This window comes from Ostrinia nubilalis, chromosome 4, assembly GCF_963855985.1.
Source record: "Ostrinia nubilalis chromosome 4, ilOstNubi1.1, whole genome shotgun sequence".
Taxonomy (NCBI): Eukaryota; Metazoa; Arthropoda; class Insecta; order Lepidoptera; family Crambidae; genus Ostrinia; species Ostrinia nubilalis.
Genome location: NC_087091.1, coordinates 8,680,549 through 8,698,516, shown reverse-complemented (window position 1 = coordinate 8,698,516; position 17,968 = coordinate 8,680,549). Strand labels below are relative to the sequence as shown.

The window sequence follows — 17,968 nt, the reverse complement described above, 5'->3', positions numbered from 1 at the left end:
AATTTTTTTTCAGTACAGTCAGTTTAAACTAGGCAAAATTTTTATTGTGATATTTTTTTTGGGAATAATGTATTTTTTTCATCCAATCTGGAGCAGCTGGTTTTGTAATTTCGATCACAATTTAGAGAAGCATTATTCAGGGTTACATAACAAAAAATTTTTTTGGAAAAAGTGAAGATTTGTGGCAAAAGGAGTAAAAAGACCGTCACCGGGAGTAGAATTTTTTGATTTTTTTTAAATGCTTATTATTTTGAAAATATGCCACATAGATTTTTTTTATATTTTTCTGATAACCAGCACAACTTGCCTCAACACCCAGTTCCGGCTTGACGTTGATTTACGGGACACCCTGTACCTAGTGCTACGGATTATGCTACGACTGACTACGACTTTATTTCTACGGGTAGGTATTCAGTTGACCGTTTCTTTCGTCTACTGAAATCCGAACAAGTGAAGTGACAGTGGCTAATTTTTAAATAATTGAAAATTTGAAATAACAAGAGTGACGATTTAATTAATTAATCTTCCCACTCTCAGATAAAACCACCAATTGATTAGTTTATATACAGACCAACGATCATAGGACTTCAATTTATTCGTCAATTAACATCTCTACGATGAACGACTACAAATCACATTGGTTTTAGGTTGGGAACATCCCAACCGTTATATCCGCGTTTCCTATGAATAACGGGTAATTACAGAAATCTAATTTTAAATTAGAGGATATTATTATAAACGTAATGCGTGAGAATTCAAGAATGATTCTAGGTTCAACGTCACTGTATTTTCATAATGATAAGGGACGGTTACGGAGAACTTGGTTGTGTTTATCATTTGTAAAGAGGTAGAGTGAGGTAGAGTAAATCAATGAGGATAAGTATAGGTAAAGAACATTTTCCGTCCTAGGCTGACAATGGCGGGTGGAGTACTTATATAGCGTGCGGTGGTTTTAGTTACGCTTCAGTGCTCTCATTGTCAGGCAAAATAACATTTAACACACTTGCAAATAAAATATTACAAGTATTCAACTGCAACACAAACAGTTGGAGTAGTATCATTTAGAGGGAGCACTGGAATGTATGTGCTTCAGTGTCAATTAAGGAATTAAAAATAAATTTACCGACAAACGGTTGGAGTTAAAATTAGTGAAAGAAACAATAATTAGCACAGCAGACACAGATAAAGAAAGGTAGGTTTTTAATTATTTGTTTAATTTATATTACATTAATCAGTGAATGTTATATCTAGATTAATCAGTGAAATGCGAGTTGCATCATTCGCGTGCAAATCTTATTATTATGATGCTGTTATTTTTAATATTGGGCGGAACCGTTATTAATAAACAGGTAGTGAGCGAATAACAATTGATAAGACTGATTATTTTTGTAGATAAAATCTTACTTATTCAATCGTATCTGCGATGGATTGAAGATTATTGCACTTCAAACTACTATAATAGGCAAAAAAACAAGATTACTTTTTTAGTGTTCGACAAGGCTTCGGCAGAACTAAAAGCCGGTAACTATTTTCTCTATACTGTTCAATTGAAAATAACAAATGCAATGTATAAAATCAAATTTTAACTGGGGAATTAGCAATCCTTTATTTCTCACGTCTTAGGTAATAAGTTGTTTTCATTAGTATCAAGTGCGAGTTTTTATTCTTTGACTTTTTTTCAGACAAAATGTGGCTTTATACTGTTGCTGTCTTGGCGCTCGCTTCTCTGAGCAGCGCGTGCACACCCAGTGTAACCGCAGTCAGCGGTACCCACGCTCCAGCCAGCTTCTGTGCTGGAGACCTCATCTTTTCCGACGACTTCAACGAATTTGATCTTGAAAAGTGGCAGCATGAGAACACGCTTGCAGGCGGTGGTGTATGTACTAAAACGCTTTTACGTCAAAAGTTGAATTGAGTTTAAATTATATCCCCGTGCTCGTCAGATCTTGTTTATCCGCGCGCGCCATTTTTCTCCTGTCCACTTATTATCATCAACCTGCATCAGGCATAGCTACTTTTAGTCGGGTATGTTTAGCAACTTGATGTAAGTTATTCCCAATGCTGTACCTATCGTTGCTATATCTTGATGGAGGGCGTTCCACGGTGCGCTACTCAAAACAATCAATTTTGCTTGTCAATCCCATCGCTGCCATTGGTTCTAGTCGCGAAATATATGTGGATCAGCTTTTTTATCGCGTAAAAATTATTTACATCCTTCAGAAATCACACGTGGACTTTTCCGTAGTCCCTTACTTCTCCCTTTTAAATCGTCTTTCTTTTGTCCCTCATGAAAATAACTGTACTTTATGTCTTTATTTTTTTTTCAGAACTGGGAATTCCAATACTACAACAACAATAGGACAAACTCTTTCACCAACAATGGATTATTGTACATTCGTCCCTCTCTGACCGAAGATCAATTTGGATCTGCGTTCATGACCAGTGGTCGTCTGAACATCGAGGGAGGTGCACCAGCTGACAGGTACGTAACTGATGAAGCATGTTACAGTACAAAGTTCAACGTCTGAAATAATTACTCATTGTGATGCTTGACTTCCCACAATAGATAAATGACAAACTAGGTAAATGGTAATTACCAACTCCGCGCCGAGAGTCATTCTATTCAACTTCCTTTTATGTCTATTAGTACTTGTAGTAACTTTAGGTAAGTGTAAGTACTATCGGCAACAGTGTTAACTGCCCATTGCCAGTCATGTCATCTCGTTCTATCGCAAAGAATCACCATTTGATTAGAGCGAGAGCAAAAACGGAAATGGATAGTTAACAGTGTGGCCGTGTGTACCTATCCAAACTAGACAAATACCCGAGCTAGGTTTCCAAACAACCCAAAATGAGAAGAAAATATTTGTATTATGCTGTGCTACCTAGTAAAGTACTCTGGGATAACACAATTAAATACTGTGTTAACTTGTAAATTAATTCCTTTTATCTCCACAACAGATGCACAAATCCCCAATGGTGGGGTTGCGAGCGTACCGGCTCCCCGACTAACATACTGAATCCCATCAAAAGCGCACGCCTTCGCACCGTAGACTCCTTCAGTTTCCGATATGGAACCGTGGAGGTCCGGGCTAAGATGCCAGCTGGAGATTGGTTATGGCCAGGTAAGAAACTAGACAGAATATAGAGTGATCTAGACAGATATCAGATAGTTTATAGAGTTAGACAACTTAACACAAGACCTAGGCCTAAGTAGGTATATTTCACCAAAGGGTGCCATTATCGATATCTATTAATCGCAAATAATTTAATTGAACTCTTATATTGACGTCTTTCGATAAACCCTAATTAAAAACAATAATCTTAGGTATTTCAGATGAGATTAATTATGATAACTGGCATAATTTTCCATTACGCTTGTTCACAGCTATTTGGCTTATGCCCGCTTTCAACGTGTATGGAACATGGCCAGCATCAGGGGAGATCGACTTAGTGGAGTCCCGCGGCAACCGCAACATGTTGTTCAACGGTGTCCACATCGGCACTCAGGAGGCTGGCTCCACCCTGCACTATGGACCTTACCCGGACCTCAATGGATGGGAAAGAGCGCACTGGCTCAGGAGGAACACAGCTGGATACGATTCCCAGTTCCATCGCTACCAAGTTATTTGGACACCAGGTAATAAAAAACTATGTAATTTATGTCACATGTGCACCTAACCTATTTAACTGTATTTTTATCTCTTACCATTTTAAATACAATATATGCAAATTCATTCTCATAAATTAAGGTTAAACCTTCTTACTTAGTTACGTAAATACGCTGCTTACCTACTTACTCGTCGTAAGTAACTAATTAAAGAAATGCAGAATATATTCTACCTGTATTTATTAATTAACTGATCAACATTCATTTGCAACAATACCTACCTTTCTGTCCCCGTCAAACGATGTAGGGACATCAATTCTATGGATTCTCATTTAGTTGCTACTTGCTACATGCAATTCTTTCTATGTAAAATAGATTTTAATTTTTTCTAGATTTGATAAGATTCAGCATCGACGATGTGGAGCTCGGCCGAGTCATGCCTGGCAACGGAGGGTTCTGGGACTTCGGAGGCTTCAACAGTAACCCGAATATTGAGAACCCGTGGCGGTTCGGGTCCAAGATGGCGCCCTTCGATCAAAAAGTAATTAGAATATTAATGACATAAAATACTAATGTGTGTTAATGCAAATTAATCTGCATTTTTATAATATTCATTTAAATATAAATAGATGTAATTTAAAAAATAACAATTTAATGTAAACTTTTCAGTTCTACATCATCATTAACGTGGCAGTCGGAGGCACGAATGGTTTCTTCCCTGACGGCGTCACCAACCCCACCCCCAAACCCTGGTGGAATGGATCTCCTACGGTTAGTTTACTTACAAAAACAAAATCAAATCATAATTTAGCATTAAAAATTTCGCCTTCGAAACTTTTGACAGTTAGCACGCAGTTTTCTTCTATTAAAGTTTCCATGCTAGTAACATTTGCTAGCTAATTTATTTATCTTCACTTTTACTTTACTTTAATCTTCAAATGAACAAACAGGAAAAAGATACTGAAACTATATGACAAAGTTTTACACAATAGTGTCTGAATAGTAAATAACACATATCGTTGCATAATTATTTCATTTTTCCAGGCCGCAACCGACTTCTGGAACGGAAGGACCAACTGGCTCCCGACCTGGAGACTGGACCAGAATGACGGGCAAGACGCTTCTTTGCAAGTGGACTACGTGCGTGTATGGGCTATATAAATTAAATACCATATACAATAAATTATGTGATATGATCACGAAATGTCTTTTTCTTGCTAAATTTTCTCAAGTAAGGCGACAACAGCCTGATATGGTAAAAAATAGAACTTGAATGTGATAGGTGTTGATCGTTAAAAGACTTTTATATAAACTTTAGCAACTTATTTATTTACAAATATTACCAATCGGTTCGTATGTAATAACTATGATTTTGGAATGATCAATAAATATGTGAACCGATTTTCCAATTCGATACAACTTTAGTTTAGATAGTTATCAACAACTCTTATAAAATAATGTAAACAAGTTATTTAAAGCTCTGCATGAATAAAAAAATATATATCAGAACCACAATAAAAATCAATCCATGTGGTAAAACCTGGGACTCAAGTACTGAGGTGGTCTGTTACTGGATAGTGGTGTAGAAGTAGTCATCATGTACGACGGTATCTGTCTGCGTTTGTCCGGGAAAGGACTGATGCGGGAATAATATCTCCGTTCTATTACCTATAAGAAACGAAAGTGTGGATGGTTAGACTGTTCGTAGACACCTTAGTAAGTAGGTAGGTATGTAAGTCAAAGCCGACAATAGAATATCAAAGACGATCCTGATCCTGAAACTGTACCTACTTTTTAACTAGGTACTATGTAAAAAAAATCATTGTAAATATTGTAATATTATAGGCACTCTCAGCCACAGATCCTTCCCTTTCTATGATCTGAGGGTTCCAGCTACCCATTTCCGGTCATGTCGTCTCGTTCTATCACAAAGAATCACCATTTGATGAGAGCGAGAGAAAAATCGGAAATGGGTAGCTAGAACTGTGGCCGATAGTACCTACTATTTGTGAAATTTCGTAATTATGCTAATTTAATTCAAATAACTCAACAATTTCTGCCTGAATAAGTCTAAAGCCAACTTGGACGAGGTGCCTTCGCGGAAAATAGCAATTTAGCTTAATATTCAAATAGAATTTAGAACCTTCTTCTGATCAGTTCTGATCATCAAAGTACTTTGTGACTTAACCATTTGTGTAGGGACTAGGGCGATTAAAAAAGGGCAATCCAGCCCCCAACAACAATAGAGAAGCGACGTCATTAGGAACAAAAAAAGTGGCGAAGCAACACGATTGTTTCTCTATTTAGGGGAGATGCAGGTTAACTGAGGCTGTGTAAGAGTTATGAAATAAAACAAAAAAATGATTAGGCACTTACCTTATCGAAAAACCTAGTCAACTTCACTGAATTACTTGTTCCTGGAGCTAAGGACCTGAAAACAATAATGAAATCGTATTACAAAATCTTTCAAAATCATTGGTGCTATGAATGACTCATCCATCATATTCTAATACCTGGATTGATGGCAGTTGACAAATATTTCATCGGACCCACACTGCTCTGCAATGCTACTGGCTAGTCTTCTATATTGATTCTTCTTTTGTTTTTCCTCCGCCATGTCGAATTTGGTCCCAATTACAAGTATTGGAATCTAAAACATCAACGGCTTTCAAGTAGGCCTTAAGTAAATAACAGCTAAGTAAGTACCTATACGTAGTCTTTATTCTTAAAATACTTACCTGAGTAGAACCCAAAAACTGTTCTGGATCGACGTCTACATGCTGCAAAGGACTTGGACCGTCTTGATTTAATATTTCTGATAACCATTTCTGTAAGTTAATTTGACTTTTTCTGTTTGTTAAGTCATGTACCAAAATAATACCTGAAACATTAAAGTAAACTATCTATACAACTGCGCACTTGCTAAGAATATTATGTATTATGAAATAAGTAATCGAAGATAAATAAAGATGTTCCATGAACTCACCATGCGTCGGCTGATAAAACACATTCCTGGTATTTCTATGGCCATTGGATCCGCCTACGTCCCAAAGTTCGACAAAAAAAGTGTTTTGCGCCTGAGTGCCTTCTTTATACTTATGTAGCTTCACTTCCACAGAGCAGCCTACAGTCCACCCAGGAGATAGCAGAGGTTTATTGTGAGCTATCAAGTACGTCAGCGATGTTTTGCCAACACCTGTTATAATAAAACACGACTTTTACCTCATATTTTATTCCCGATATGGATTTTGTGTGCTGAGGGAAGCTTACCAGGTTGTTGGAATGCTTTTTCCAAACAAAATGGATACCTACCTACATAATGTAGTATTAGGTTTGTAAGCCTATATTTTGTCATTAGCATAGCGTTAGCGATCCCAACTATTAACCGAACGCTAATAGTTTTCAAATTGAGTAACCCGTTACTCGAAATGTTCGTTTTTTTTTTTTTTTTTCTATGATGGCATGCACGGCTTGTGCGTCAGCCACGACGAGGTAAGGTAAAGTTAGGGAAACGTATAGGAAAGTAAAAATGGAGAACGGAAAAAAAAAATTGCAAAGGATCAGGAAAGTTAAGGAGAAAACAAAATATTAGGTAGATTAAATTTTTATGTTATTATTACTCATATAAACAGATAGGGTATTATAAATATCAATAGAATGCATATTAAGGAGGCAGGCTATGGAAGTTGGGAATGGTACTCGTAAGGATATAAGGGATTCGATGAAAGAGGATCGGTCATGTAACGGACAAATGAAAAACAGATGATTTAAGTCATCTGTGCCAGTACCACACTCACACAAATCAGAATTCACAATTTTAAGTCTAAAAAGATGCGTAGGTATACAGGCATGGCCAATTCTCATACGGATAATATTAGAGGTAGAGACCTTTCCCAGTTTCATTTTAAAAAACCATGGTTTTAAAGGAATGGTTGGTTGAATGATCTTGTACCATTTTCCTTTAGTTGCACTAGTGTGCGTCCAATCCAATTCCCATGATTCACGCAAGTAGGACTTAGGGAGGGACAAAAGATCATGACAGTAATTTTTATAACTAATCATATCACCATTCACAACAGCTTCATTGGCAAATTTATCAGCCTTTTCATTACCGAAAATATGGCTATGACTCGGAATCCAGGCGAAGATTATTTTGTATCCCAAAGTAGAACATTTATGAAGCAACTCTCTGCATTTAATTACAATTGGGTATTGAATATTGCATTTAAAGGGAAATTTTTCTAAGGCTTGTAAAGCGCTCTTAGAATCTACGAAAATTACTGTTTTTTTCAGTTTCATAATTTGGACATATTCTATGGCTTTATAAATTAATAGAAGTGGGTAGTCTAACTAAGTTCAAAATACATACGCAAACGATTAATAACACTAAGCACAAACTTACAAATAATTGAAGAACGCGCGATTATCTCTCGTATCGTACCTACCTACCTACGAATCAAAAATGTATTACGAATAATTCCACCCTTCTTTATTTGTTTTCATTCGGTATAAAAATAATTAATATACCTACTAGTTTAATATTTTAAAGTTACATAGCCTTAGCCCAAGTTTTATGTACCTAAAGTGCAATTTATTTTACTAAAATAAAATGCAATCTGTCGCACGTTACAAAAATACCTTGATGATCATAACTTTCAAGTGGTGATAAATAATCATCACATACCAGTAAAATAAACAAATTATTAGAATGTAGCGTGATATGAAAAAAAGTAATAAATAAATAAAAAAAGAATACAAGTAGATTAAAAACTTTTACGCGCTCACTATGCAGATCTTAATTTGTGGCGGGAAAATATTGGCGTAATGTTGGCGGCCCTTTTATTTTTGTGTCATGGCTGAAGTCATGTTGGCAGACAATCAGTTGATAAATTCTCAACAGTGATTTTAATTTCGTAGAGCAACACACTAGTAAGCTGAAACTGTAAGTCATATATTACATTATTTTTATACCTGAATCGCCAAGAACAACCACTTTTACTTTCTCAATTGCTGCCATTTATACTGAATTTTTCACACTCAGCTCGGCAGGTTCTGTTTTGACATTTACTGCCAACCTATAAGAAACAATTAATGTTGCCAGTAACATTATGCAGCGTTTTGTTTTTGCGTTAATATTCAAATCGGCATTGATTTCATAATTATAAAATATTATTTATTGATTAAAAGTAGAATAAATGCATTGTTTAATAAATAGTTTTATGTTGCTGCTTATTAAGTTCAGAGAAAATTTATTATTCTATTTTTTGTAACATTTATAAAATAATTTTATTTTTTCCTAATAGGAAAATCTGGGAAAAACTAAACGCAACTACTTTACACAATACACTTGCTTGCAGCTGAATTTTTACGAAAAGTAAAATCAATAATAAATAATGCGTCCGCCATTGTACATTCAGTATCGTGTATAGAGATAATTTTCTTAAACCTCACAATAAAATGCAACGATATATGACGTACGTGCAACTCGGGAAGGTCATACAATAAAACAATGGACATCCACTGCAAATTATTTTTGGTGCTTCTTCTCATAAAATCAGTGCATCTTTATTGTGGTCCCTACAATGGACAGATTTGCAAAAGTTATTCTACGGGCTATGTTTGGTACAACCACACAGGAGGACTAGACAATGAGAAGATTACGACTGGCCTGTGGAAAGAAATGATATCTACTCTCAAAGAGCCATGTAGAAGTAGAGCTGAAAAATTACTTTGTGCCTACGCTTTTCCCAAATGCGTCGACAAAGACGGAGTTGGTTATTTTGCATTGCCAATTTGTTACGAAGACTGCATGGCTGTTAAAATGCAGTTTTGTTATAATGACTGGATTGTTATTGAAGAACAAAAGCGACGTGGAGTTATATTTGAATCTAGAGGTCACTTTCGATTTCCAGAATGTGAAAAGCTGCCCAAATTTTCTGGGAAAGGCAACCAAGTAACTTGCCACAACACAGGTATCACTGACATGGATTACAGCCAAGTGACTACTACATGTGTGAGGGGTAATGGGCAGTATTACCAAGGCACTATGAATGTGACAGAGACTGGACTAGCATGTCAAGCATGGGAATCACAGTCTCCACATCAGCATACAAGACCACCATTAGTCTTTCCTGAAGTTCAAAACTCAACAAATTATTGCAGAAATGCAGGAGGAGAGGAACGTAAACCTTGGTGCTATACGATGAACCCAAATGTACGGTGGGAGCTATGTGACATACCAGTATGTGCCAATTCAAGTGATGAATTTGACAATATCAGTGGACCAAATATAGTTATGGAGAACTACTTCACACCTTCATTTGTCCTGTTGCTATCAGTTGGTGGACTAGGTTGTATCATAGGAATAGCATCTGTTGCTTTGCTGTGTCATTACTTCCTTAAGAACCACTACTCCAAATGCAATATGTCAAGCCGCAGAAATGTACAAAATATGGATATTGATCTTGACAAACTTCCTAGCAATCTGGCTTACCACACAACTGGAGCACAACTTAATCCTAAACTAGAGAAATTGGAATTTCCTAGAAACAACATTATTTACATTCGTGATTTAGGACAGGGCGCATTTGGCAGAGTGTTCCAAGCCAAAGCTCCTGGACTAGTGCCTGAAGAAGAATTTACACTAGTCGCTGTTAAAATGCTCAAGGATGAAGCTTCTCACGACTTGCAGTTGGATTTTGAAAGAGAAGCTTGTTTACTTGCAGATTTTGATCATCCAAACATTGTTAAATTACTAGGAGTATGTGCGATTGGGCGACCAATGTGCTTGTTATTTGAGTTTATGGGGAAAGGTGACTTGAATGAATACTTACGAGCATGCAGCACAGGTACCAATTTCTCTACAGCGATTGAAAATAGAGAAGATCTAAGACTCCTAGCAGCACCATTAGGACATCTAGATCTTCTTCATATTGCAAGGCAGATAGCCTCTGGAATGGTTTATCTATCAGATCGCAAGTTTGTTCACAGAGATCTAGCTACAAGAAATTGCCTGATAAATGATGATATGGTAGTGAAAATTGCAGACTTTGGTTTATCTCATAAAATTTATCTACAAGACTATTACAAAGGAGATGAACATGATGCTATTCCAGTTCGATGGATGCCTTTGGAGAGTATACTGTACAATAAATATACTTTAGAATCTGACGTATGGGCATACGGTGTATGCCTGTGGGAAATATTTTCTTTTGCTCTACAACCTTATTTTGGTATGACACATGAAGAAGTAGTAAGATTTTTAAAAGATGGAAATGTTCTAGCATGTCCTGACAATACCCCAAGATGTGTATATGATCTTATGAAACAATGCTGGAATCATCAACCTAGTGACCGCCCCAACTTTAGGGTTATTTATCAAACATTAGACAACATACAAATAATTCTTGAAAGAACTCATGAATAATTTGGTGTTTGTTATATTTAAGATTAGATGTTAAGAATCCAATTTCAGTATAATTTAAAAGTTGTAAATGCAATTTTACCTCAATAGTAATCATGTTTGCAACTGAAAGTGGAACAAAATGTAAAATTTATTAATTACCGTCATGTGTGTATGAATGCACAGATGTTGATTGACACCTTAGTCTTAACGGCAGCTATTTAAATGTCAACTGTGAAAGTTTCTTTGTAAAAAATGATTCCATGGCATGTGCATGTGAGTGTTTTGATTTAAAATATAACTAGCTACACATGATAATTATGCTATAAACAGTACTATGTACAGTAATACAATGTTTTTATACTTGTTTTAAATTATCTTTGTACAAATTGAAAGCTGAATGCATTTTAATAATTTTTTAGCATTTTTACCATAATTGAAGATAAAAACGATTAAGCTCTCAATTAGGTTTTGTTAGTTATTGTTCCTGTAAAATATAATTTGGTGTTATAGTTATTTATTTATTACATGCATACTTTGTCAATTTTTGTAAGTAGTAGTTAGATTTTGAAATTAAGTATAAATACTCTTGATTTAATGTTTGTCTCATAGCAGCTTCATGGTGATACACCAAATTTTTGTATAGTTTACTTAAATACTTTTTGAAAGCTCATAAGGCCTAAAATTATAATTCATATATCTTTTGAGACCCTTCTGACTCCAAGTTCATTTCCTTTTGTAAAGACTGATTTTAGAAATGTTTTTTAAATTGTATTAGTAGTTTTAGTTTCACATAATTCATTTTCACAAAATCATACTATTACTAATGTACACTCCCATTATTAATGTAATGTTTGTCACATGTAGTTGTGTGATTAAATTATTTGCCCTTTGTTTGAATTTGTACCCTAATGTCTCATAGCATGTACGCGGCTAGTAAAATCACTTTTAGTAACATAATTATTACATTCCTTTATAATAAAATAAATAAGTAATAGCTCAAACAAAAAAACTTCAGATGTGAACAAGTTTGTAGATGCGTTAATTTGTTGAAAAAAATTGTATGATAAAGCTACCCAAAATATTATCGAATCACACTGCCAAAGGAAAAAAATCTATTTGTATTGTAACAAATATATATTTTTTGTAATACAAATTAAACATAGCTTTACTGATTTTTCTATTTAAAATGTGTATGGTATAGAATTCGTACATTAGTAGTATATTTTGAGTACTTATGATTTTAAATTATTTGAATGTTTTTAATTTTTGTCGTTAATTAAGGAATAAAGCAATTAATAAAACTGAACTTGTTTTATTGATTCCAAAAATAGTTTATAGCTAATTACTAAAAAAATTATTACCTACATAGCGGAATGATTAAGTTATTAACAGTAAATAAATTATTACAGAAGCTATCCCGCAAATATGACTGAAGAACGTCTTGTAACGGAAGTACCCAGTAGTTTGAAACAGCTTGCTCGTCTTGTTGTTCGTGGGTTTTACACAATCGAAGATGCTCTAATAGTGGACATGCTCGTAAGAAATCCTTGTAAGTATTATAAGTTTATTCTACAGTATTAAAATCATCAGCAGAAACCGCGGCACTACTTGCATATCGTATGACAGCGAAAGTTATTCTAAGTCGCTTTCAGATCTGTGTCCATTCCTCTTATTCAAGACAACATACAAGCATGAGTGGCAGCGACGGAGAGAGCAGAAAATGTGAAAACATCACACAACACTCGCAATTTTCGTTATAAAGCAGTGAAAACTATCTTATACTGAATGATTTTTTTACCCCACTTGATAGTTCGGGTTCGATTCCCAGGCCAAACCTAACCTAGTTCTTTCCCAAATTATACCTACCTACTGCCTAATTACTTATCATTTTTCTATTTTAGGTATGAAAGAAGATGACATCTGCGAACTGCTCAAGTTCGAAAGAAAAATGTTGAGAGCCAGGATAGCTACATTGAAGAACGATAAATTCATTCAAGTTCGATTAAAAATGGAAACAGGTTTGATTTGCCTCTGCTTTATTAAGCGACACTAACACTATCTTGCACGATACAAGTAGGTACTTTAGTGGATAACTATTAACTACACGTCTATAAATGCCGTTACTACATAAAACTAAAAGTTATATCGCGCAAAATCATATTATATTTTCGTATTATAGGTCCTGATGGAAAAGCACAAAAAGTGAATTACTACTTCATAAATTACAAGACATTCGTGAACGTGGTGAAGTACAAACTGGACCTGATGCGCAAGCGCATGGAGACGGAGGAGCGCGACGCCACCAGCCGCGCCAGCTTCAAATGCCCTGCGTGTGGCAAGACGTTCACAGACCTCGAGGTAAGGAACTGCTAAACTGAGAGTAGCCCATAAATTGGTTGGTTACTGCAGTAATGAAGTGGTGCGGGAGGACTATAAGTATTACTTCTAGCATTCCGACTTGTTTTACTTACTTACGCCCCATGTCCATATCTCGCACATCGCTCTACTACGACAGAAGCCTTCTTAGTTATCATTTACAGAAACAACTTATTTTCTCTGAAACTTGAAAGTAAGTCATGTAGCAAATAAAAGTTTGTTAGGTACAAAAGCCAAACTTCCGAGTTCTACTCCATGTCGAGTCGTTAATATTTTCTCCTGTGCCATTCATAAATCTTTATTTATATTTTATAATATTTTAGGCAGATCAATTATACGACATGATGACACAAGAGTTCCGATGTACATTTTGTAACCAAGTTGTTGAAGAGGACCAATCGGCGCTACCTAAAAAGGATTCCAGATTACTGTTGGCCAAATTTAACGAACAGTTGGAAACATTGTACATACTGCTACGAGAAGTGGAAGGAATAAAACTGGCGCCTGAGATATTGGAGCCAGAACCAGTAGACATCAACACAATCAGAGGGTAATAAGAATTTCTGTAGACGTTTTTGTATTAATTTCACCAGAAAAACTATTATTTCTCCTGAAATAAAAGGAAAACTATTATCTTTTCTGAAAACCTCTGATATCACTTTGTTTTGATAAAATTAGTCATGTAGCTATGACGGGCGCGGATATTATGTATGTAGCGCTAGCGATGAATCACAAATAAAATATTAGCAAGAGTCACAAACTTGAAACATTGCGAATTCGCGGCTGGCGGGGTCGAAAAGAATGCCAGATTTGAGAATACCTACTTACCAAAACAAGGTTTTTTATCAAGAAGAATTAGTAATCGAACCTCCGGATAATAATGTTTGATTGATTTGTTTTTCCTCCAGACCCAGAGAAAGTGTCTGAAAATGTCGGGTTCTGTAAATACCTTGTCTTAGAAACATTCTTGTATTTCTTGTATCACACAATTTGTTCCTAATCAAAACCATGTTTCAGTCTGAATATGAAGCAGCCGATGCGCGGTCCGGGCGGCGAGCAGTGGTCGGGCGAGGCGACGCGCAACCAGGGGCTGGCGGTGGAAGAGACGCGCGTGGACGTCACCATCGGCGAGGACACCGGCGCCGCCGACGCCGCCGCCGCGCGCAAGGAGCGGCCCGTCTGGATGGTGGAGAGCACCATTGCCGCCAACGACCAGGCAAGCAAAGCTCTAGAAATATGGCCTTTATAGACCCAGGGCGCAGGGATCCGGGTTCGACTGCCAGTGGGAGCAATACCACAGAATAATAACAAGTACTACGTACAGAAGATTCTCTTTGCAAAGGTATTTAAAAAAATGTATGCTTAATGTCGTTAATAATATGGTATAATTTAGCTTGTCTCAATAGTCGAGCACCATTTTGTTGACAAACGTCAGTGTTCGGTACTGCGCCGAAGGCATAGGGCTGACTTCGGTAAAATGATGTGTGACGTGAGGTGCCAAACTGCGGAAAATGGCGGAGGAAATACATGATTTAGCATGAATTATCATGAATAATATTAACTACTTATTTACCTCTCAGTGTCTTGAGGCAACTTAAAAAAGTACATTCTGTGTTTTTATTATTATTTAGGCATTTAAATACTGCACAGTATTTAGTACACCATTTTCTTTATTTTCTTCCATCATACACAAGAATACGCGTGCGTGAGTCAATGTTCGCTCGTATGTGAGGCCTTGTCGAATAGTATCCTGTATGTGGGTTGTGTGTTGTGTCCTGTATGTGGGTGGGCCATCGTGCGTGTTTTGTTTCATGATTAAGCATGAATTATACTTTGTGTTTCTATTATTATTCAGGCAGTTAAAAAATACTGCACAGTATTAATTACACCACCGTTTTTACATATAGTTTATTGTCTTTACAATGCAAATGGGTGAAGAATACACGTGCGTCCGTCAATACTCGCTCGTGATTGTCCTGTCGATTACTTAGGTACCTCAGGAGGGGTCGTCGCGCGTGTTTTGTTTTCGATGCAAACTCGCGGAGATGAACAGGCCTGGCAATACACACTAAGAAATACACCTCTAAGAAATGCCTTTTCGTTGCCAAGTGGCAAGATCTCCTGTCCTCACGCAGGAATCCTGGGTCCGGTCCTAGTGAGAACAAAATTTTCTGCTCGATTTCGTTGATAATAGGACTTTTCTAAGCCCGCCTGGCTAGCTACCACCTATAGTGGAGGACACCATCATCGTCAACGATCAGGTAAGCGGTTGTAGACTAATGAAGCAGCCGATGCGCGGTCCGGGCGGCGAGCAGTGGTCGGGCGAGGCCACGCGCAACCAGGGGCTGGCGGTGGAGGAGACGCGCGTGGACGTCACCATCGGCGAGGACACCGGCGCCGCCGACGCCGCCGCCGCGCGCAAGGAGCGGCCCGTCTGGATGGTGGAGAGCACCATTGCTGCCAACGACCAGGCAAGCAAAGCTCTAGAAATATGGCCTTTATAGACCCAGGGCGCAGGGATCCGGGTTCGACTGCCAGTGGGAGCAATACACACTAAGAAATACACCTCTAAGAAATGCCTTTTCGTTGCCAAGTGGCAAGATCTCCTGTCCTCACGCAGGAATCCTGGGTCCGGTCCTAGTGAGAACAAAATTTTCTGCTCGATTTCGTTGATAATAGGACTTTTCTAAGCCCGCCTGGCTAGCTACCACCTATAGTGGAGGACACCATAATCGTCAACGATCAGGTAAGCGGTTGTAGACTAATGAAGCAGCCGATGTGCGGTCCCGGCGGCGAGCAGTGGTCGTGCGAGGCCAGGGGTGGCGGTAGGACGCGCGTGGACGTTACTATCGGCGAGGAGACCGGCGCCGCCGACGCTGCCGCCGCGCGCAAGGAGCGGCCCGTCTGGATGGTGGAGCCGCCAACGACCAGGTGAGTGAACCGTCTCATGGGCCAGTGGCCAGATCTCCTGTCTCAGACCAACGGATTCGCTTCCCAATGGGGTCCTCCTGACTATAGCTACCACATTCGTAGATGAATTGTGGAGGACACCATCATTGTCAGTGATCAGGTAAGCGGTTGTAGACTAATGAAGCAGCCGATGTGCGGTCCCGGCGGCGAGCAGTGGTCGGGCAAGGGTCAAGGAGCGACCCGTCTGGATGGTGGAGAGCACCATTGCCGCCAACGACCAGGTAATGAAGCACAGGATACCGTCTCGTGGGCTAGTGGCAAGATCTCCTGTCTCAGACCAAGGGCTCCTGGATTCGCTTCCCGATGGGGTCCTCCTGACTAGCTACTACCATCGTAAATGAATAGTGGAGGACACCATCATCGTCAACGATCAAGTAAGCGGTTGCGAAAAGCGATGCGCGGTTGCGAAAAGCGATGCGCGGTCCCGACGGCGAGCGTCTGGATGGTGGAAAGCACCATTGCAGCCAACGACCAGGTGAGCAGCAGAGCATGATACCGCCTGTCTTAGACCCAGGGGTCTGGGTTCGACCCTCAGTGGGGGCAATACGCTAGGAAATGCCGCCTCTGTAGTCTCACTAGCCGACCACTGCAAGACAACGTCCTGTCTCAGACACAGAGGTCACGAATTCGACTCCAATGAGATTTTTTTTTATGCATAACAAGGCAGGTATTTGACCACAATCGCAAATGTTAAGTGGGATGCAGTCTAGGATGGTACATATCTGCCCTGTAAGTGCTTATTCACTCTCGCCTTGAAGAGGCCCGGATTATAGTTTTCGGGGAAGACAGCAGCAGGCAACGAATTCCAGAATCGAAGATCACATTTGTAATTTTATTTACAGGGCGACAGCGTACATTCAACAGACGCCGCTCTTGAGAAGGCCGCAAGCAATGCAAGCAACGTTAAAAGTGCTGGGAAAGAAAAGAACGATGACATCATGTCTGTTCTCTTGGCACATGAAAAACAAACTACAGGTAAACATTTAAAATATTTTTTTTTCCTAAATCTAATGACGTTACGTAATATCATACAACACTTACTTATTGATAACGAAAAAATCTTTGTTTTAGGTACTTCAGCGGCCAACGCGTTGAAAGGCATTGAACAAGATAGTTCAGATTCTAGTGACAATGAATCTAAGGACCCATACAAACTCAAAGATGAATTAGCTGCTGTTGGTAAGTATCTTTTCTCAGAAGAGAAAGCTATTTTAGATACTTTATAAGTATCATAATCAGCAGTTACTCATTGTTTACTTCTTAATACATATTTTAGTATGTTTTGTCTTGCTGCTACAATTCAATAATAATCTTGTTTTTTTTTTTTTCAGCTGAAATGGAAAGCGAAGACTCAGATTCAGATGACAACGCGCCTACCGTGCTGGTAAATGGCAAGGCAGTGCCTATCACCAGCGTCGACGATGACGTCATCGCACAGATGACGCCCACAGAGAAAGAAACATACATACAGGTATATCAGGAATATTATAGCCATATGTACGATTAAATTACTTCAATAGATAAGGATAAATGTTATGTTAAGAACGTTATTAATAAACGACGCATTAATCGTCCACAGTTGTTTTAGTGTAATTAATAAAAACATA

At 38.1% G+C, this 17,968-nt stretch overlaps 4 protein-coding genes across 4 annotated transcripts; 3 read left to right on the top strand and 1 right to left on the bottom strand.

Moving 5' to 3' along the window:
* Positions 1–1,417: 1,417 nt before the first annotated feature.
* LOC135088616 (beta-1,3-glucan-binding protein-like) lies at positions 1,418–4,814 on the top strand. Its single transcript, XM_063983527.1, has 8 exons — positions 1,418–1,521; positions 1,683–1,876; positions 2,328–2,482; positions 2,962–3,125; positions 3,389–3,640; positions 4,003–4,151; positions 4,280–4,381; positions 4,655–4,814. The coding sequence occupies exons 2-8, from the start codon at positions 1,688–1,690 to the stop codon at positions 4,769–4,771; spliced, it is 1,128 nt and encodes a 375-aa protein (XP_063839597.1). The 5' UTR covers positions 1,418–1,521; positions 1,683–1,687; the 3' UTR covers positions 4,772–4,814.
* A 95-nt stretch (positions 4,815–4,909) lies between these two features.
* On the bottom strand, positions 4,910–8,679 carry LOC135088617 (rab-like protein 3). Its single transcript, XM_063983528.1, has 6 exons — positions 8,582–8,679; positions 6,597–6,806; positions 6,349–6,491; positions 6,124–6,260; positions 5,987–6,041; positions 4,910–5,278 (listed from the first exon to the last, which is right to left on the bottom strand). Exons 1-6 carry the CDS (start codon positions 8,625–8,627, stop codon positions 5,132–5,134), a joined length of 738 nt encoding a protein of 245 aa, XP_063839598.1. The 5' UTR covers positions 8,628–8,679; the 3' UTR covers positions 4,910–5,131.
* On the top strand, positions 8,423–17,935 carry LOC135088615 (general transcription factor IIE subunit 1). Its single transcript, XM_063983524.1, has 9 exons — positions 8,423–8,552; positions 12,425–12,564; positions 12,917–13,033; positions 13,195–13,373; positions 13,715–13,941; positions 14,409–14,607; positions 17,204–17,336; positions 17,433–17,540; positions 17,693–17,935. Exons 2-9 carry the CDS (start codon positions 12,441–12,443, stop codon positions 17,866–17,868), a joined length of 1,263 nt encoding a protein of 420 aa, XP_063839594.1. The 5' UTR covers positions 8,423–8,552; positions 12,425–12,440; the 3' UTR covers positions 17,869–17,935.
* Positions 8,926–11,988, top strand: LOC135088613 (tyrosine-protein kinase transmembrane receptor Ror2). Its single transcript, XM_063983522.1, has one exon. The coding sequence runs from the start codon at positions 9,120–9,122 to the stop codon at positions 11,034–11,036; it is 1,917 nt and encodes a 638-aa protein (XP_063839592.1). The 5' UTR covers positions 8,926–9,119; the 3' UTR covers positions 11,037–11,988.
* Positions 17,936–17,968: the final 33 nt, after the last annotated feature.